The 22,349-nt window shown below is 45.8% G+C and overlaps 1 protein-coding gene across 2 annotated transcripts in view; it reads left to right on the top strand.

The window, feature by feature from the left end:
- RASGRF2 (Ras protein specific guanine nucleotide releasing factor 2) overlaps positions 1 to 22,349 on the top strand; it is a 272,143-nt gene that overhangs the window by 55,922 nt on the left and 193,872 nt on the right. For both annotated transcript variants that reach the window (XM_019482951.2, XM_019482947.2), the window contains exon 3: positions 22,103 to 22,250. In XM_019482951.2, coding sequence (XP_019338496.1) covers positions 22,103 to 22,250 — 148 coding nt within the window. The remainder of the gene's footprint in view (positions 1 to 22,102; positions 22,251 to 22,349) is intronic.

Below are 22,349 nucleotides of genomic sequence, written 5' to 3'. Positions count from 1 at the left end.
ACGAGGACGGGTTAGAGGCCAGGACAGGAAGACCTGAGGTGGCGTATGGCCAGGGTGTAGAGGAGGACGGAGCCCCGAGAGTACCCGCGAAGAGGCGTGCCGGCACCAGGGGATACCCCAAGGGAAGACCCCCCACTGAGAGAGTCATCAAAGTCGTGGCAGGCGAGTTCTGGGGTCCCTCTTAATACCAGCCGGGGTAAACCCTGGGGCGTACCAACGAAGCTCGGGGGTGCAAGATCTCGAGTCCGGGCGAAAGCGGCGCGCGAACTCCTAGTCGAACGGAGGCGGGTACACGTTCCAATTTGTTATGAAAATGGTTAGCTGCAGCAAGGACTTCAGTCAAATCTTTAGTTTCCCACCCAATAATTACTGTTTGAATTTTCTCAGCAATTTTAGGGTTAAGTCCCTGGACGAATGCTGCCACTATTGCTTGTTTAGCATTTCTGACTGGGTTATCTATTCCTGAATATCGTTCAAATGCCTGTTTGAGGCGTTCCAAATAGTCACTGGGGTGTTCATTTTTGTTTTGTTTACAGGTATTTATTTTGGTCCAGTCTGCCTTTTTTTTGGTCAAATTGTGAGAACTGCCCGAACTAAAGCATTTCTCTTGTCAATAAAGTCTTGGCCAATCCCTGGGTTTTGATCTGGCCAAGTACAGGCAGCGTACAGACATAGCATAGTTTCCTTGGGCAAAATGGATCGCATGAGCTGATTAATGTTAGCCCATGTTGCATTATAACAATTTATAACAGTCTGCAATTCTTCCTGAAATTTTTCTGGGTCTTTCCTGATTTTTGGGAATTTTTTAGTTTAAATTGTAGAGATCACCTGGAGTCCAGGGTGCATGCACAGTTACTATATTTTGTCCATCGGTGCCAATGCCTGGCATTTGTCTTAGGGGGTAAACTTGTGCAGCTCGGGATCTAAGATTGATGGGAGATCTTTCCGTGCCTAGTCCCATTCTTCTAAATACACCTGTGGTGGGTTGTTACCCAGGAGTAAATTGCCACACTGGTGATGATTGAGTGGCAGATATGGTGGATGAGTCTAGACTATTAAGCTCCGTGGATGAATTTACCAAAGGAGCTTCAGCTAATGGGTTACTAGCCTGGGCTGCTGCCTGATGTTGAACTGGTTGTTGCTGATGTGGGAGTCCCAGGAGAGCAGGGTTCGAACAAAGGTCAAGGATATCCTCTGCTGGCTCCGGTGGTGGGGGTGCCCCGGGCAATGCTGGATACATCGGCGCAGTGGCCGGCATGTAATTTGGGGGAGCAGCCAATTTCTCCCGAACAGCTTTTAACTGCTGTTTTAATTTTTCTTGAGAGTCTTTTAGACTTCTAGTTTGAGATTCTGTCCACCTTTTGGACATCTCATCGTACCAATAAAAGAACGCGTCCCACTGGTTTTGTGGTGTTTTGGATCCACGGGACTCTAAAGCCCCTCTTAAGTGCACTATTTTATCCTGATCAAATGTTCCTTGTTTCTTCCTGTGGAAAATGCTTCACGGGATCATCCCTAGTATACCAGTTCCCCTTATCCAGGTACTTGCAAGCCTCAGGAGAATAGTGTGTGTACATAAAGTATGCCGGAGTCCCCTTAGGGGGGGACAGGAACTTGTTTAGACTGACTTGTTCCCATTTTCAGTCACACGGGGAGATGTAGGATAGGCTTATTTAGGATGTCCGGGCTCAATCAGAGTTGTACATACTTTTTGCTATCTTCAAGGCCATGGTGAGTGAAGCAGTTGCAGAGGAGTTACAAAGAACAAACACTTTCCCTTATCTGTTCTACTGTACAGAGCCAGCAATTCTCCACAAAGCGGTTATGTCATCTTATAACTCAAATGATCAAAGTTTAAGGCATTTATTTTTTTTCTGATTCCACATCTCTAAAAAGAAAATTATTTTAGACAAAAGTATACTTGCATTTCATTAGTGTGTTTACTCAGTACAGCCTTACAATGTGAACTGTAAGAGAACAAATGCAACTTGAACAGTTCGTTGTTCTAATCTAGACAACATTAGTTTCAGAAAACAGACCTTTTTCTGAGAGCCCGAACCCTTTGTATTAATTTTGGTGTAAGAGCTGCTTGGCTGGTCACTTGATGTATGTACTGAGAAATAAGCAAACTGTAGAGAAATAAGAGAAAAATGTCCTGGGATTGAAGAGAGAACAAAAATGAGGAGACTAAACTACATTTAAGATGAATAAAGAAAAGTAAATTAAAAGCTAGTCATAAACCTTCTAAACAGTACCAAGTATTAGGGTGACTATACATGTTATTTTCATTGGGAGAGTCTGATTTTAAACAGCTGTGTCAGGTGTCCCATCAGTTTGGTTAGGTGAATGCTTTTTGTCCTGGTTTCAGTGAAATGTTCAGGATAGGGCTTTAAATTGAGACTGTCCTGGTGAAATGGGACTGTGTATCAGCCTTCCTCTCCTTCTCCAGCTCTCCATCTCCCTTTGGCTTTCTGGTGTGCTCAAGTGACACTGGAGCTTGGAGACAGCTGACTGAGAGCAGTGTGAGGGTGGGGAGAACAAAGTGTCCTTTCTGAGCCTTGGGATACACGTCCACCCTATCTAGAATACAACAAATGAGTTTTATAGACCTGTCCACGTCAACTTTCCACTACCCACTTCTCAGATGAGGCCTGTGGGCGATGGAGCAAACTCACACCTTGGAAGGCAAGTTGCAGAGACAAATGCCCTTTACTGAACTGCATTTCCTTTCCTCAGCAACCTCAGCTAATCTGAACTGCCATGGTAACGCATTGGGAGAAAGGCAGCCTTTGAGTTATGCAGGACCTAAACCATGTAGATATGTAAACAGAAGCAATTCTGCTTTTGCCCTAAAAATGAGCATGAGTTTTAATTTTAAATTACTGGTTTTGTCAAGGGTCCTGGATTTATTCATTCATACTGCTTATTTACCACACTAGGCAGGGCTAGGGTGAAATGCGCTATGTTATTTGTTCCACATTTGCTACTTCCTGAACCAGAAGCAGTGTGGCTGTATTCACATGGTGCTGTGCTGAGGCTGAGTAGCTCAAGTGACAGAACTAATTAGCCCAAACATGCTATTGCTTCCAGTTTGGGAGGTAATGCTGGCAGAGCAGTATAGCATCTTTCATCTCAGTGCTACCTGGTACACCAAGTTAGCAGTACAGACATGCCTTTATTGCATAAGGTTCCTGCAAGAGATCTCTTATTTTTGTCCAGTTCTACATGACTGTATATAACGAGAGTTTCACAGTACCCAAATTCTCTCTGGGAAGCTGAGCTCTTTAAAGTTCCATGCTCAGTAGTGCAAGTTTCCTTCCAAACCAACCAAAATACAAAGTCAATGGTATGCTGCTGTTGTAAAAAACAAACAAATAAATCGATAACCCCCAATCTCCTCCCTCCCAGTCCAAAACCAAAACCCCTCTGTAACAGGTTCAGGATATCTGACCTCCCCAGCCTCTGATGCCCCTTTGTGATCAGACTTGCCTGCCAGTGCTCTCTGACCTGCTCCACCTTGATCTTAATATATATTTGAGGGGAGGCTGCCTCCAGAGGCTGGATAGCCTCTTCTGTGGTGTCTTCTCTTCTTTGTTTAGTCCTAGGGGTTACTCCCCACCCTACATCAATCCTCAGGGCTGGTCTGTCCAAACTCCATGGGGTATACTTCCCCTTGAAGGTGGCCCTAGTTGTGCCTTAGCGGCTATAATCATGGTTCCAGCCACCCACATAGCCACACCCATGCCTCACAGATTACTGTAAATTGCTACTTGGCAGAGACCTCCAGGCCCCAACCTGACACTGGGCCCCTCAGACCAAAAACCGTTGCCTGGGCTTCAGCCTTCCTGGCTTCAGTCCTTTTGATCTTGCTTAGCCCCCTCAGCCCAGGCCCACTGCTGTAGACTCTGGATTCCTTGGTCTCAGCTCCACAGATCCCTGACCAAAGCTGTTCTTAAAACACAGAGCATCCCTGTCATCCTGTTTCATGGCTCTGACCTTCCCTACAGCTACTACCCAGGTATAGAATCATAGAAAAATAGGGTTGGAAGGGACCTCAGGAGGTCACCTGGTCTTAACCCTCTGCTCAAGGCAAAACTATCCCCAACTATATCATCCCAGCCAAGGCTTTATCTAGCTGGGTCTTGAAAACCTCCAAGGATGGAGATTCACAGCCTCTCTGGGTAGCCTGTTCTACTGTTTTACTATCTTTCTAGTGAGAAAGTTCTTCCTAATCTCTTGGGGGAACTTCCCTTGCTGCACCTTGAGACCATTGCTCCTTGGTCTGTCATCTGCCACCATTGAGAACAGTCTAGCTGCATCCCCTTTTGAACTCCACTTTAGGTAGTTGAAGGCTGTTATTAAATCCCCTCTGAGTTTCTCTTCTCCAGACTAAATAAGTCTAGTTCCCTCAGCCTCTCCTCAGAAGTCATGTGCCCCAGCCCCCTCGTTATATTTGTTGCCTTCCACTGGACTTTCCAATTTGTCTATATCCTTCTTGTAGTGAGGGGTCCAAAACTGGATACAGTACTCCTGATATGGTCTCACCAGTGCCAAATAGAGGGAAATAATCACTTCCCTTGATCTGCTGGCACTGCTCCTTCTAATGCAGTCTAGTATGCCATTAGGCTTCTTGGCAACAAGGACACACTGTTGGCTCATATTCAGCTTATTGTCTACTGTAACTTCCAGGTCTTTTTTTGCAGAGCTGCTGCTTAGCTGGTCGGCCCCCAGCCTGTACCAGCACATTGAATTGTTCTGTCCTAAGTGCAGGACTTTTCACTTGTTCTTATTGAACCTCATGAGATTTCTTTTAGTCCAATCCTCCAATTTGTCAAAGTCTCTCTGAATCCTAACCCTACCCTTCAGTGAATCTACTACTCCCCCCAGCTTGGTGTCACCTGCAAACTTGCTGAGGGTGTACTGAATCTCATCTTCCAGGTTGTGGATGAAGATATTGAACAAAACCAGCCCTAGGACCAACCCCTGGGGCACTCCACTTGATACCAGCTGCCAACTAGCAGTCGAGCCGTTAACTATTACCCTTTGAGCCTGATGATACAGTCAGTTTTCTATTCACTTTACAGACTGTTCATCCAACCCGTATTTCCGTAGCTTGCTTGTGGGAAAGTTATGAGACTGTATCAAAACCCTTGCTAACGTCAGAGTATATCACATCCACTACTCTTTCTGCATCCACAGAGCCAGTTATCTTATCATAGAAGGAAATCAGGTTGGTCAGGCATACCCTATGTGAATCCATGCTGACTGTACCTAATTACCACAACCTTCACCAAGTGCATAAAAATGGATTCCTTGAGGACCTGCTCCATGATTTTTCAAGGGACTAAGGTGAGGCTGACCCATCTGTAATTCCCCAGATGCTCCTTCTTCCCTTTCTGGAAGATGGGTACTATATTTGCCTTTTTCTAACAGTCCCAAACCTCTCTCAATCACTATGAGTTTTCAAAGATAATGGCCAGTGGCTCTACAATCACATCGGCCACCTCCCTTAGCATCCTCAGGTGCATCGCGTCCAACCTCATGAACTTTATACATCCAGCTTTCTAAATAGTCCCTAACCTGTTCTGTTAGCACTGTTGACTGGTCACCTCCTCCCCAAACTGTGCTGCCAGGTGCTATAGTCTGGGACATGACCTTGTCTATGAAGACTGAGGTGAAAAAGGCGTTGAGTACTTCAGCCTTTTTTGCATCATCTGTCACGAGTTTGCCTTCCCCGTTTAGTAAAGAACCCACATTTTCTCTGATCTCCCTTTTGTTGCCGACATACTTATAAAATGAATCCCTTTTTGTTACCATGCCGTCCCTTGCTAGCTGCAACTCCACTTGCACTTTGGCCTACCTAGGTCTGTCCCCATGAGCAGGAACATGCATTCCTTGGGGACAATGAGCGGCAGCACATATTCTCCTGTGCAATATGAAGAAATTTTACAATCTTTGCATTTCTTTTGCCTGAGAAAGGACATGTGAGCCCAAAAGCTTACAAATAAAGATTTTTTTTGCAACTATCTAGTTGGTCTAATAAAAGACATTGCCTCTACCAAGAGTTCTGACTCTTTTGGCAAACATCACCAAACTTTTGGGTAGCTGAGAGCTGCCACCCCCTCTCTCAGACTGTTACATGTGATTAATGTGGCCACACCCTCTATGGGGTAGAGATGGACCAGGCAGCCTTGTGCCTTATCTGCATATAAATTTTTGGAGGGCCCCAGGACTTGTGACAAGAACACCAAGTTCTAGTTGTGATTTGGGGGTGGCGGATAATTAGCTTGTGGATCCATTGTGGGGGGTATCTGCAGTACAAGTGCTTGGTTGTGAGGTCACCATGGTTTGAAATGCTGTTGATTCTGCTGGGGCCCAGTCCAATGAATTATGTGGTGAACTGTGAATCTTTTGGCTCTGAACTAATATCTTGCACAGTTTGTACTATGTTTATAGAGGAACTATGCTGAAATTTTCAGTGGTCATGGTTGGGGCCAGAGTCAGACCTACAACAGTCTCCTGTTCCCCTCTGCAGTTTCTGCTATCCTCTGTGTCCTCTTTCCCCCCCCCCTCCCTCCCCTTACTGTTACATGTAACTCACTTGCACGTTGTGCTCAGGGAGGGAACAGAGTCTGAGCAGGGTTTGTCAATAAGGTGGGGCAGGAAGGCTGCAGGGGAAAGAAATTGGGGGGACAGAGAGCAAGGGAGCCACCTGATGCCCTCAGTCACTATTTTCCGTGCGTTAGCACTAGTAGGGGAATGAATTGAAGACAACACTCTGATAATTAGATTCTGTACCTGGAAAATTTTAACAAATGTATACATTTTCTGTGTATAGAATCACATTACTGGGAGGGTCATCTTATATTCAGGATCATCTTGCATTTAAGTAAATTCAATAGATTCCTGAAAGCAGAGTAAGGCTGGTAGGTGTGATGTGCTTACTCTCCTCAGCAAGAATAATTTGCTGGAGGACAGACACTGTTTTAGAATCATATTGGGGCAAAGGCTTTGTTTTCTGGCCTCTTAGTTCTGTTTTCCTTCCTGCTCCCTAGCCCTCTGTTGCCTACCTGATGACCCCATGCACCTTTTATGATGGCTGTTTGTGTCTCCTTTACATACTGATGCGCTGTGCACAAGACAGCAGGATCTGGGTCAAACCTTTGCAACTTCTGCACATTTTACAGGGAATCCATTAAGACACTTCTGTCTTCTGCCTATTCTGTGCTTCTGCCTAAATCTCATTTGATTTGCCAGATTGTTACTGAACCACTTCACTTTCAGGAAAACTTTTCAGGGTTTCAGTAATTTTATTTGGTTCAGCCTGTGTCTTTTTCTGTCGCATTTTAAGAGAATCATTTCTCTTAACAAAATATAATGCTGTTTTCCAGGAAAGTATAAATTTAACACCATTTCACTTTTCTTTTATTGCTGTTCAAGTTAAAAGGGTAAAACTAGACAGGATGGTTGCAGCTGGTTTATATATTTTTTTTCACTTGTAAAATATTGAATTGCCAAGTCACGAGATAGCACTCTCTTTATTTAAATGAAAGATTTGGACTATATAATGTGTGATAAATTGATAACTGTATTGAAACCAACCTCCACAGTAGGGTGCAGGTGCAGCTGACTGCTATGGCACACCATTCCCTAAGCTTCTTGAGGCATGCTGGGGGTCTCAGATGCTTGATGCACAGTAGGCACTCCGAGTCTAGGTCCTAGCTTTGGTGGGTTTCCACAAACATTATGAACCCAATAAATAACAACAAATGCTTTATTAATGCTGTTGGAAATAAGTGTTGCAATTACTGTACGTGCAGTTGCTAAACATAAGAATAAAAGATGATCATGATAAAACTCAGCAAGTCCCAACACAGTCAACAAGGGTATTTCAGTACCGGAGTATGAAAGCTTGGTTCCTCCAATTGAGGGCCAGACTATGCACTTCAGGCAACTCTTCTCCAGAAGAATCTCATGGTTTGTACTTGTTCCTGGACAGTGTTCAGAGGCTGTAATGTCACTAAGGCATGTCCCTTTGTTTCCAAGCTCCTCCTGAAGGTCTACTAGCAGAATCTGCCACCCCTTCCCTTGCCAATTACTGTCTGCATTCCAGCTCAACTCTTAGCTTATAAGTCCCAGCTCCTAAACTGTCCAACCTTCTCTTTACATCCAGCTTGCCTCCTGTATGTTGCTCCTGCTGTCATGTGGCCTCCAGCTGCTACCTGAGCCAGGTCTTCTGTATGATCTAACCATAAATATTTCCTTTCCCTGTTAGGGAGCCTCTACAAGCTAGAAGTGTATTGGAAGAGAACACAGCCCATTAACCAGCCAGCCTGTTACAGATGTTGTGTTGCCAACTCTTGGTTTCTCATCATGAGTCAAGCCAGCCTTGTGGCAATGTAAGAAGTTCCATTCAAATCTCAGCCAAATAACCCTCTTTCACCTTTGACTGGCTTCTTTTCTCCACTTCCCTGCTTCTTGTTGAGAGTTACCAATTAGGAATCGGACAGCTCTCTTCTACTTCCTTGCTGGAGCCAGGAGGGGATTAGGGGTAAGGGATGGGAGAGGAGAGGGAAAAGCTCTCTGGAGCTGGCCTTCTCCCTGTGAAGACCTGTTAAGCATGAATGAAGACCCTTCTTTAGCTTACATAGCCCAAGCCTAGGGAACAGGAAAGAAGACTCTTACAGGGAATGTAGAAATTCAAGAAAGAGCGGAGGACAGATATGGGGTTTGGGGCAAGTACAGGATTGGTGGAGGTCTTCAGGGATTATACCAAGCTACAGGGGAGCGTTGTCACGCTTGAAGACAGTCTGGCAATACAGGTCAACCTGGACAGGCTCATGAAGTGGGCAGACCTCAGCCTGATGTCATTTAATTCAGAGAAATGTAAAGTGTTCCTTCTTGGGAGAAATAACACACACACACTTACAGGCTCAGCAGTGCTCTGCTTGCCAACCCCACAGTAGATGAGACCTGGGTGTCATGACTGACAACAAAATGAACATGAGCCGCCAATGCGATGCCGTAGCTGGCGGAGCTAGCCAAACACTGGCATGTATCCACCAAGGCATCTCAAGCAAGGCAAAGCACGTCATCCTCCTGGCGATCTTCAAGAAACATCTTGACACCCATCTTGCTGGGATCATTTGATCCCAGCAGTCTATCCTGCCCATGTGTATGAGGCCTAGACCCAAAGATCTGCAAGGTCCCTTCCAGCCCCTAACAACTATAAAAGTATGATTGCATCATTAATTTCTAGGCTTGAGACTTTGTGGTTATGCAGGGCTGGGAGGGCACAGAATTAAGCAAAACGTTGAGGTTTGGGTGGAAGCCAGAAGCCATATACAGTCAGAATAATCCTTGTAATTTGATTTCATGTGTTGCTCCTTCAGAAGATGGTTAAAATCACCTCACTAAACTTGTAACAGTTGGTAACTTTCTAAGGGTCACATATACACTGTGCCAGGAAGGATTAAAAAATTAAAGCAGATGCAAGGACATGGTAAATTTCCCATGATTCTTTCGAGTTCTGATTCATGATATCATTGATGTGTGAACTTTTGAGTTTGGCATTGTAGTGGTTTAGAACCAAACCCAGTAGGCTGTTTTTGCTCAGGCTCACTTGGAGTTCAGTGTTTGCCTATAAAATGTCACAATAAACCATGAACCCCACCTGCTTTTCAGTTTCTTCAGCCTCTACTAGGACTTAGGATTCAAATTTAATTTAGAAGGGCATCTTGAAGACAAGGGAAAGTTGTTCTAAGGGCTTGCAACTTTCCTTCCATTAAGTAGACAACTGAATTGTGGGAAATGGGCAAAAGCTAGCTTGTTTATGCTTTATTGTGATCATTTTTACAAGGCAGCTGATCACTAAGCTTTACTTTTTGGAATGCAAGAAGTGTCACTTAGGGCCCTGCTACACATTCAAATTTAAGTGGATAGAAACCGAATATAGAGTTGTTACACAAGCACTGTCTTTATAGCTGGTTGGCTCTTTTATAGCTGGATAGTCATTGTTATTATGTGATAATTACTGTGCATGTGTGGCTGGTCTTAATTTACTGTGTGATTAACCAGCTAATTGTGTGATAATTACTTTGCACTTATGGCTGGTCTAAATTTATTGTGCAATTAATCAGTTAACTCCATAATATATGTAATGTGTAGCAGTAGCCTTAGATTGGGGATTGGTGTAAACATTTCATAGAGTCATAGAGAAGTAGTGCTGGAAAGGACCTCCAGAGGTCATTTAGTCCACCCCCCTGCCTGAAGTGCAATCATCCCTATCCAAACCATCCCTTGCAACCATAATCTAAACTCTATATAAGGGTACCCTCAATGCTGACACAATATAGACCTAACACTCTAACCTGCCACAGGTAAAGCAGGGGAATTACAGCAGCCAATGTCCTGCTTCTATAAAACGTTGTCAGTATACACGGAAGAGGGGCCAAGTACAGGGCCATGCCCCCTGGTACAGAGAAAGGCAAAAACTCCCACAGTCCATACCAATGACCATGGGGTAAAATTCCTTCCTGACTCCAAATATGGTCATCTGGACCTGAGCAGAGCACAAGACCCTCTAACCCAGGAGTGGGCAAAAATGCCACCCATCAGGTCATTCCATCCGGCCCATGGGTCCCCTAAAAAATTTAGAAAATTAATATATATTTGCCCCTGACTGCCTGTCATGCCGCCCTCGATGGCTTGCCAAAACTCAGTAAGCAGCCCTCTGCCCGAAATAATTGCCTGCCCCTGCTCTAACCAGGAACCTCTGGCTTTGTTCTTAGCAAGAGGATTGGCACACCCTAATTGAAGTCCCCAGCTTTAGCTATAGCCAGCACCCAGTGTCTCTGGGGAAGCTTAAAAACACCATTACACATATAAGCAGAAAAAAGGGGAGGTAGTGGGGTGGAAGCAACCAGCACATAGCCCTAAACACAAAAAAAGGAAAAGTGTCTTCATATACTTTAAGAAAAGGACATTATTTCAGATCTTTTTCATAGACCATAGAATTTAAGGTCCCTTCCAGTCCTATAAAGGTAATCTAATCTAACCCTGTGCACAGAGATTGGATGTGCTATTCCTGAACCATTCCAAACAGATGCCTCTTGAAAGCCCCTGCTGAAGGAGATTCCACAACTTGCTGTAACTTTCAGAGGCAACTTATTCCCATGTCCTACAAGTCTTACAGTTAAATAGGAAAGAGATTTTTCTTAATGAAATATTCCTTACAGGAGGACAGTGAAGTCTAGAGTTGCACAGAGCTCATGATGAGTGAGACATAATTTCTAAAATGCAGCTGCTAACCCTGTATTTTCAAGTTCTTCCATTTATCATTGAAAAAAAAATAAAATTATCTTAGTTCTTAATTGAACCAGATGACCAGTAAAATTGAACTGATGACCAGTAAAACCTTGACCAGTAAAATGCTTTTTTAGATGTAAGATGAGAAATTAAGTACCATACCTCCTACAGAATAAGATTCTCGCAACTGAAATAAATAGATATAGCTCTGTAAAACTATCTGCATTAGTATATGTCATTACAGCCACTGAATATTCTGCACAAAATGTACATAATATTTCCTATATGATTTCTCCAGGAATACAGTTTAAAAATGTGCATAGCTCTTTGGGTGAGCATTTATTATAGTTTCATAGTTGTTAGGGTTGGAAGGGACCTATTAGATCATCGAGTCCAACCCCTCTGCCCTGGGCAGGAAAGAGTGCTGGGGTAAGATGACCCCAGCTAGATGTTTGTCCAATCTTGTTTTAAACACCTCCAAGGAAGGGGACAGCACCACCTCCCTTGGAAGCCTATTCCATATTTTAGCGACCCTTACTGTAAAGAATTTTTTCCTGATGTCTAATCTAAAATTGCTCTCTTCCAGTTTGTGGCCATTGTTTCTAGTTACCCCAGCAGGCCCCTGGGTAAACACTGTATCCCCTATTTCTTGTTGTCCCCCCTGATGAGTTTGTAGGCAGCCATGAAATCACCTCTCAGCCTCCTCCTGTGGATGCTGAAGAGGTTCAGATCTCCCAATCAGTCCACATAGGGTTTTTTGTATAGGCCTTTAACCAGACAAGTGGCCCTCCTCTGAACTCTCTCCAGGCCATACACATCCCTTCTGAAGTGCAGTTCCCAAAATGGGACATAGTACTCCAGCTGTGGCCTGACCAGTGCCACATAGAGGGGAAGTATCACCTCCCTAGACCTGTTTGCGATGCCCCTACTTATGCAAGAAAGGGTACGGCAAGCTTTACTTATTACCTCATCACACTGGTGACTCATGTTCATTTTGGAGTCGACTACGACTCCGAGATCCCTTTCCGTAGTTGTGCTACTTAGAATGGTCCCTCCCAGGCTGTAGGAGTGTTGATGATTCTTCCTCCCCAGGTGCAACACATGACACTTGTCCTTGCTAAACTGCATCCTATTCTGTTCAGCCCATTTCCCCAGCCTGCCAAATCAACCTGGATTCACTCCCTGCCATCTGGTTTGTGTACCTTTCCCCATAGTTTGGTGTCATCAGCAAACTTGGACAGGGTGCTTTCTACTCCCTCGTCCAAGTCATTAATGATATTGAATAGTACCGGTCCCAGGACAGAGCCTTGGGGGACTCCGCTGCCCACGTTACTCCAGGTAGAAACTGACCTGTCCACCACCACTCTCTGGGTGTGTCCCATAAGCCATTTTTCTACCCACCGGACTGTGTAATAATCTACATTGCAACTGTTTAGTTTATTTATAAGAATTGAGTGTGACACTGTATCGAAGGACTTCTTGAAATCTGAGTAAATCACATCTACCTCTATTCCTTCATCCAAGCATTTTGTGACTCAGTCATAAAATAAGACCAGGTTAGTCAGGCAGGATCTGCCTGTTATGAACCCATGCTGATTGCCTCTTAGCCTCATTTTACCTGCTGGTCCCCTACAGATGTGATCCTTAACAATTTTCTCAAAGGTCTTGCCAAAAATAGAGGTGAGACCAACTGGCTTATAGTTACCCGGTTCCTTCTTCCTCCCCTTCTTGAAAATAGCGACCACATTAGCCCTTTTCCAGTCCTCTGGGACCTGTCTTGAGCACCACGAGTGCTCAAACAGTTGTGCCAGCGGCTCTGCTATGACACTAGCTAATTCCCTAAGTACCCTAGGATGAAGATCATCAGGACTTGTTGACTTAAATACATTCAACCCCTCCAGGTGTTCCTTTACTATGTCAGCACAAACAGTTGGTGGGCTGGTATCTATACTGGGCTTACCTAAGGTCCCAATGGGATGCATATTTGTATTTTTCTCCAAGAATACAGATGCAAAGAAATCACTTAGAAGTTACCAGTTGTCCTAGTTCATCCTGAAGGGGCCCTAAATTATCCTGCACCTTCTTTTTGCTTCCTATGTACTTAAAGAATGCCTTTTTGTTATCCTTTGATTTGTTTGACTTTTGCTGCCAGCCTAAGCTCCATTTTGGCTTTGGGTCTCCTCACCGTTTCCCTGCAAGCTTGAGCCAAGCAGGTATACTCCTTGGTGGCAGCCCCCTGCTTTCACAGGCTGTAGGCCTCTTTTTTTCCCTCCAGGCTCTCCTGGATTTCCCTGCTCCACCAAGAGGGTTTATTTGCTTTTTTACCTCCTTTTATATGTACTGGGATGGTCCTTTTCTTTGCCTGCAGGATTAGTCCCTTAAGAAACACCCACCCTTCCTGGGCTCCCATGTCCCCAAGGCTTTTACCAGTCAGTCCCTCCCTAACTAATCTCCTGAGCTTGTTGAAGTTGGCCTTCCTGAAGTCTAGCACTTCTGCCCTGCTAGTTATTTTCTCCACCTTTCTCCAGATAGTGAAACCTGTCAATAGGTGGTCACTATCCCCTAGGTTACCTTGCACTTGCAGATCCCCCACCAAGTCATCCTCTGTGGCCAGTACCAAGTTTAATAAGGCATTGGGAATGTGTATCTCCTGTGATAGGTGAAGGTCCTGCAAGGAGGTTAGAAACTTTTGTGAATGGGCAGACCTGGCTGCCTGTTTCTCCCAGCAGATGTCTGGGAAGTTAGTCACCCATGACTACCAGTTCCTTTGAGTGCGCTGCCTCTGAGAGCTGTCTTGAGAATTCTAGATCTAACTCATCCCCCTGGTGTGGGGGTCTGTAGTAGACCCCCACTACCAAGTCCCTTTCACCCCGACCCCCCTGTAACCTGACCCATAGTGCCTCAATTTGCCCTTCCTCTTGTCCCAACTTAACTACAGAAGATGTATACTGCTCCTTAACAGAGAGCAATGCCCCCCCCCCCTTTTTTCCCCACTCTGTCCTGCCTGTACAGCCTATAGCCCTCAATGTTCAGTGCCCAGTCATGGGTAGGATCCCGCCAAGTTTCTGTTAGCCCAACCAGGTTGAATTCTTTGTTTGCAAGCAGGAGTGCAAGTTCCTCCTGCTTGTTCCCCAGGCATCTAAGCCCCCCAGTGGGTGCCCTTCCTACTTGCCCATTCTGATTCTTAGTGGGGTCCTTGGTACTTACCTGGACTGTTTACTACCTGGACTAATTTACCATAATAAGAAACAACAACACTTTAGTAGTGTAGTGGGACATTCCACACTTTTATCTTTTTCATAATACATCTTCATAGACTTCATAGACATTAGGGCTGGAAGGGACCTCGGAAGATCATCGAGTCCAGCCCCCCGCCCGAAGGCAGGAAGTCAGCTGTTGTCATAGGATCCCAGCAAGATAAGCATCCAGTTTACTCTTGAAGGTGTTCAATGTAGGTGCTTAAACCACCTCCGATGGCAGGCTATTCCAGACCTTGGGGGCTTGGACAGTAAAGAAATTCTTCCTTATGTCCAGCCTGAAACAGTCTTGCATTAGTTTATAACCATTCGACCTAGTCATCCCTGGGGGCGCTCTGGTGATCAAACATTCCTCCAGATGCTGATGGTCACCCCTGATAAACTTATAGGTGGCCATCAGATCACCCCTGAGCCTGTGCTTTTCCAGGCTAAAGAGCCCCATAGCTCTCAGCCTGTCGTGGTAAGGTCTGTTTTCCTGACCTCTGATCATGCGCGTGGCTCTTCTCTGGACTCTGTCAACCTTCTCCACATCCTTTTTGAATTGTGGGGCCCAAAACTGGATGCAGTACTCCAGCTGCGGCCTCACCAAGGCTGAGTATAATGGGAGTACAAGGGGAGAATGACGTCCCAGGATCTGCTTGAGAAGCATCTATGGATGCAAGCCAGTGTTTTGGTCACTTTACTAGCCACAGCATCGCACTGCAGGCTCATGTTCATCTTGTGGTCAATGATGACCCCCAAGTCTCTTTCTTCCGTCGTACAAGCCAGCGTAGCACTGCCGAGCCAATAAGGATGCTGCAGGTTTTTCCTCCCAAGGTGGAGAACCTTGCATTTTTTGGTGTTAAACACCATCAGGTTTTTGTCCGCTCATTTGCTGAGCCTGTCCAGGTCAGCCTGGATCACCCTCCTGTCTTCAGGTGTGGATGCTTTGCCCCAAAGTTTTGTGTCATCGGCGAACTTGGCCAGTCCGCTTCTGACTCCAATGTCCACATCATTAATGAAGATGTTGAACAATATGGGTCCAAGGACAGAGCCTTGGGGGACCCCACTGGTCACAGAGCACCATGACGATTGACTTCCATCAACCACCACCCTCTGGGTCTGACCACGGAGCCAATTTCCCAGCCAGCGGATCGTGGTGGACCCAAGGCCACAATTGGCCAGCTTTGCCAAGAGGTGAACGTGGGATACCAGATTGGAGGCTTTTTTTGAAGTCAAGATATATGACATCAATCTCTTCTCCCTTGTCCAGGTGATAGCTCACCTGGTCATAGAAGGAAATGAGATTGGTCAAGCAAGACCTACCCGCAATGTCATGGAAACACACGCAGCATACTTTTGGGTCAGGTCAGCAGAAGCTTTTATTCAAAAGAAACTACAGCTGTAGGGGGGATTCCAAAGTGACATGGATTTCCCAAGCACTTGGAAGGGGTCCCCCCCCAAGAGCAAAATCAGGAGGCTTATATATTTATTAACAGTTGCTTACAACTCACGTGATCATATAGTGAAATTAGCATGAAAAGCGGCTATAATATTACTTCATTACTTCTTTGCTGTAATCAGGATGGGAACTTATGGGGGGAGGCGAGGTTAGTTCACAAACCTCCTTCTTGCACCTGGAAATCAGAGTTGTACATACTTTTTGCTATCTTCAAGGCCGCGGTGAGCGAAGCAGTTGCAGAGGAGTTACAAAGAACAAACACTTTCCCTTATCTGTTCTACTATACAGAGCCAGCAATTCTCCACAAAGTGGTTATGTCATCTTATAACTAAAATAATCAAAGTTTAAGGCATATATTTTTTCTGATTCCACAACAACAAACCCGTGCTGGCTATCCCTCAGTATACTGGCGTCGGCCAGTCTATTAAGGATGGCCTTTTTAATAAACTTTTCTAAGATCTTCCCCGGGATAGAAGTCAGGCTGATGGGCCTATAATTTGCCGGATCCACTTTCCTCCCTTTCCTGAAGATAGGCACCACATTGGCCTTCCAGGCTTCAGGCATTACACCAGAGCGCCAGGAGTTCTCAAAGATCTGTGCCAGAGGCTGGGCTATGATGCTTGCCAGCTCCTTGAGTACCCTGGGGTGTAGATTGTCAGGACCTGCTGACTTGAAGGTATCCAGCCTCTCAAGGTGTTCCTTTACGAGGTCAGCATTGATGGAGGGCAAGGGATCTCTCTCACTTGGACCTCCCTGTCCCGTAGCAGACATGGGTGTCCCATGGGACTGATGAAAGACCGATGCAAAGTACCCATTTAATAGGTTGGCTTTATCCTGGGCGTCAGTTGTCATTGTCCCATCTTGTTCAACAGGGGTCCGATGTTGCCCTTGCTTTTCCTTCGGCTCCCCACATACCTGAAAAAGGACTTTTTATTGTCCTTGATGCTCGAGGCTAGTTAGAGTTCAGTTGCAGCCTTGGCTTTCCTGGTTTGCTCCCTGCAGGACTGGACCAGTGCAGAATATTCCTCCTTGGCGGTAAATCCCATCCTCCATCCTTTGTAGGCCTTACTTTTTAGCCTCAGGAGGTCTGCTAGATCCCTGGAGAGCCAGGGGGGCTGCTGTGCCCTCTTGCTGCCTTTCCTCCGAGATGGAATAGAATTAGCTTGTGCATTGAGGATCGCTCCCTTGAGGAGCAACCACTCTTCCTGAACTCCCTTCCCCCTAGAGTTGTGGTCCCTTAGGGCCTCACTGACAAGCCTCCTTGTCAAAGTCAGCTTTCCTGAAGTCAAGGACTTCAGCGTTGCTGACTGACTTGCCAGCTTTACGGCGGATGGTGAAGGTGATCAGCTCCTGGTTGCTGTCACCCAGCTTTCCATCAATCACTAGGTTGCTGATTAGGTCATCCCCAGTAGCCAGTAGCCATCTGGAGAAAAATTATTTTATTATGGCTTTGGGATCTCCTTCCCATTATATGACATCTGAACTTATGTATCAGATCAACAACTAAATATGATAGCCATACTAAATGTTGGCCACTTCCTGTACACAACTCAGCTAATTCTTACTGAATTGATAGTTCATTTACAAAGTTGAAGTTTCAGAGAATATGGATATTTAATTTTAAAATTTTTAAATATTTTTAGATAACGTCCCGAAATAAAATAATTAAAATGTTAATTATAAATGATTTCTACAAAATAAGGGAGGAAATGTAAAATTAAAAGATATTCAGTAAGAATAACTGAGTGTGATCCTTTTTATTCCAAGTCCTTTCCTGCCAAAAGGTTAGAAGAAAGTCAATAGTCAACATTTTGCCATAATATTATGGGTAAAAATTAACCACAAATCATTTAAAAGAGCATGCACAAAAGATTTAGCACTTTTTTCAAGAAGGTGCCATGCAGTTTAATAAAATGGTTTCGAGCATGTCAGCACTCTGATTGACTGCAGTAAGCCTGTTCGTAGACTAAAAGCTAGGCACATGCTTACGTACTTAGCTGAATTGGGGCCAGAGTAAATGGTACTTTGTAGGTTTATGTTTTTTTCTGTACAAAACAGTATCTATTTAAGTGACAATCAATTGAATGGAAAACAATAATGAAGCCAAGATTTTAGGTAGGAAGAACTGACTTTTAAAATGTGATACCATGAAAGTTCATGAAGTTTCTCCTTTCCCTAATAATGAGTTTGGTAATAGTTCTGGTAGTAGCATATGATTTGGCTTAGAGATACAATGTTTTGTCAGAATGCAGGAATAAGACACCAGGAAAGGAGAGAAAGAAAAAGCAACCATGGTATAATTTCTGAGACTAATTGAAAAAAAAAGTTTATTGGTATATTAAATTGGCTTAAAAACCCCTGAAATATATAAAAACAAAACAAACCCAAAATTAAATAATTCATTGTATTTATTAACTATGAATATAAAGTCCTACTTAGGGCATTGTAACAGCGGGCCTTCTTGGGGCAGAGTCAACTGTGGCCCACCCACCTGTTTTTGGGCTAACCGCCTGCCTTCTTATCCTCCACACCTTGTTAATTATTTAGTAGATGTTAATAAGCAGGAGGCTGCCCATTTCCTGCCCTGATGCCAGGGGCTGCTATCTGCGGCTCCTTTCCTCCCCTACACCACAGCCCAAGCCTCACGGATAGCATCCATAGTTCTCATAATCACCGGCCCCTTGCTGGGTCCCAGAATCCCACTATTGAACCCCTCTACGATCCCTCCATTCCGGCAGCCTAATCCAACTTCATTCTCAGCAAACATGGCTCCCTGATCTGCTTCCCCCTCACGGATGTGGTCCCCCCCGCCAGGACCTTGGGCTATTAGCCCTGGCCCACCTCCAGGCCAGTCGGGACCCCAGGCCCTCAGCTCTTGGGCGTTCCTTGCAGTGGGCCCCTTGGCCCTTTGACCCTTCCAGTCCTGGCTCCAGCATTGACTAGTCGGGGGAAATATCAGACAGGTTTGTGAGTCCATGGCCTCATACTCTTTCTCTGGGGTCCACCTTCCAGACCCTCCAAACAAGGGGTAACCCACCCAGTTGTGGGGGCTAGGGGTTAAGATGCCCTGACCTGCCTTTCACCGGGGTAGTAACTGGCCTGGCATTTCCTGGGGGCTCCTGTGCCACTGGGAGCCCTGCCAGGCCACCCACTCCTGGCAGGGTGCCATTTTAGGTTGTACCCAGGACCAGGAGCCTTCTTACCATCCCCTACAGCTCCACCCTTACCTCCAGATGATATCAGCAGCCCTCTGGCCAGGTGATGTTGTCACCTGGGCCTCCAGCAGCAGAACTGCCCTGTTTATATGGGCAGCCCCAGATCCAAAATGGCTGCCCTCATCAGGCACCTGGGAGCTGCCAGTTCCAGGCCCTTAAAGTGGCAGGCACATCCAGTGCCCTGCCACAGGCATGTCGCCAGATTAATAGGTGTAGATAGAGTGAATGCCAAATGTGACAGGGCACTGTTGGTGCCTGCCACTTTAAGAGCGGAGCCAAGCAGTGAGCAGGTGCTTGATTGAGGCGGCCATTTTAGACCTCTGGCCACCTATATAAATAGAGCAGTTCCCTGCTGGCAGGCCAGGCAGTATGCAACATCCTGGAGGTAAGGGAGGAGCTGTAGGGGATGGCTGGAGGCTCCTGGTCCTGGGCATGGCCTAAAACTGTACCCTGCTGGGAGTGAGTGGCCTGGTGGGGCTCTCAGTGGCGCGGGAGCCCCCAGGAAATGCCAGGCCAGTTACCACCCTGGTGAAAGGCGGGTAGGGGCACCTTAACCCTAGCTCTCACCTTCGGGTGGGTCATGTGACATCGGAGTTAGTTGGGGCTAGGCACAGCTGTGGCCACCTGAGCCCTATGGGGTATAGGACCCCGAGGAAAGGTATCTGCGGCCAGGCATGGATATGGCCACCTGAGCCCACCGGGGAGGGAAACCCTGTGGCGCCAGTAAGTGGGCAGTGTGGAGCCCCAGTGAGAGGGACAGAGATGAGGAGCCCTAGTGAGGGGAGGCCATGAGATGTCTTCTGATGCCTGAGGCTGCAGTTTGGGCCAGAGTCGGAGTAAGGGGGCTCAGTCTGAGAGAAGGGTGAGTCCTGACCCCCGTAATCCCTCCACCGCTGGGAGTTCGAGTGTGGGTTGAAAGTAAGAACTATAGTAGAGCACAATAATTGCTGCTCCAAAGGGGAGTGAGAGTCCCTGTGAGACTCTGGAGCACCAGTTGTGGTGTGGGTTAAGAACGAGTGGAGGCTAGGTACAGCTGCAGCCACCTGAGCCCTGTGGGGTGCACGACCCCGAGGAGAGGTAGTTGGGGCCAGGCACGGCTACGACCACCTGAGCCCCACAGGGGAGGGAAGCCCCGTAGCCCCAGTGAGGGGGCAGAAATGAGGACCCCCAGTGAGGGGGCAGGTCTGGAGCCTCAGTGAGGGGACGGAGATGTGGAGCCCCAGTGAGCGGGGTAGCGTGAGATGTAGAGCCCCAGTGAGGGGGTGGTTTCAGTGAGGGGACCGTGTGGAGTCCCAGCCCCAGAAGGAGCCAGGGCAAGCTTACATCCGGTCAGGTAATTGGCTGGCCACTACCCTGGTGAGGGTCATGGGAAAGGCCCAAAAGACGGCACGTCTGCCACACAAGGTATGAGCTAACTAAAGCCTGTGGCCTAAGGGGCCCGTTCCCAGAGGGAGCAAGGCAGTACAAGTTGTTGACGTGTGAAAGAGACCCTGTGACTGAGGGTGGAGTGTGCGAGGCCCTAGTGAGAGGAGGGTGGTATGTATGTGCATGTGTCTGTGGCTTGACAACAAGGGCTAAGCTTGGCCTGGATGTAGGCCGGGAGCATTGGGTCATCTGGATGCCATCTGCTAGGCTTGGGCTGCGGTGTAGGGGAGGAACGGAGCAACAGATAGTGTACCCTGGCCTCGAGACAAGAATGGGCGGCCTCCCGCCTTAATAAACAACATGATTAATTAACAAGGCATGGCAGGTGAGACAGGTGGGTGGCATGCCCAAAGGCAGGTGGGGAAACTAGCACTGTGGCTAATCAGGGACCACACTTTGCCACACTAAGTACCATATTTTCTTGCATATAATGTGTACCTTTCTCCTCAAATCAGCCTTCCCAAATTGGAATGTATGTTAAGGGGAAGCTGTTTTCTTTGCTCGAAAAGAAGCACACCTGGATTCACTGTGCGTGTCATGCAGCTGCCAAGATGGCTGCCACTATAATGGCTCAACAAGCTGGAGGGACAGAGTATTGTGTTAACCCTCTCACAGCTGTTGCTATTGGCTGAACACTGTAGCTTATGCCTGAAACAGCAAGTGAGCTGCTGGTAGTACATTGATGAGGCTTATGATATGGCAACAGCATTTTAGTTACAGGAACATATATAAAAAACTGCTGACAGTTAAGAAGTAACAGTCTTGCTAATATCCTTAGAAGAGTCTGGGTATAATGTTGTGTGATATGGAATGAGTCGTCCTGGGAACTTGGTGTGAGTTGTCCTTGGAGCATAGTGTGTCCAGGAAGTGTGGCATCCCCAGGAAACAGTCTACTACACCAGACAGTTCCTATTGCCTCATCAGTCTCTCCTGCAATGCCACAGTTGCGGGGCACTCAATATCACACAGTTGACCAGGACTCTGGAAAAATCTTTTCCCCCCTATGTTCTGCCTTCCAAAAACAAGGCATGTGCTTTATTTGGGGGTATGCTGTATGCAAAACAATATGGTAGTAGGAAATACAAAGGAAAAGTAAAGCATTTGATGGAAAAAAATAAATTAATAAAGTTCCTGGGCTTAATCTGAATACAATATTTTAAAATAAAATACCTTATTGTTGCTTTTCCTTATGATTTGACTACCAGAACTTGTAGTAATGATGAGACAGACCTGTCTTGTAAAAGTAAAAGATATTTTAAAAGCCTGTAACATTTATAGGTTTCAAAGTTTTACGACTGTGCTAAAATGTTTATTTTATATATATAAAATAAGCGTGATTTTAAAAAAGGAATGTTGCTTGCCATAAAAGTGAGTTTTTCTCTGTCAGCATCATCTAGCAAGAAGCTTTGGAAATTAATATTGGGCTATTTTACTAATTTCATTATTTTCATTTCTAGTTACTCAGACATTCTGATTGAGAGAGAAGTGTTAATGCAGAAGTATATTCATCTAGTTCAGATTGTAGAAACTGAAAAGATTGCAGCCAATCAGCTTCGACATCAACTTGAAGATCAAGACACGGAAATTGAAAGACTTAAATCTGAGGTATTTGCTAAAATTAGCATGTAATTGCAAATTGATATGTCATTGATTTAATAGAATTTGATTTCTGTATTACTATTACTGCATGTTGTATTGCTGCAT

The sequence above is a fragment of the Alligator mississippiensis genome, chromosome 3 (genome assembly GCF_030867095.1).
Source record: "Alligator mississippiensis isolate rAllMis1 chromosome 3, rAllMis1, whole genome shotgun sequence".
NCBI classification, from domain to species: Eukaryota; Metazoa; Chordata; order Crocodylia; family Alligatoridae; genus Alligator; species Alligator mississippiensis.
This window is presented reverse-complemented; position numbering and strand designations above follow the sequence as displayed.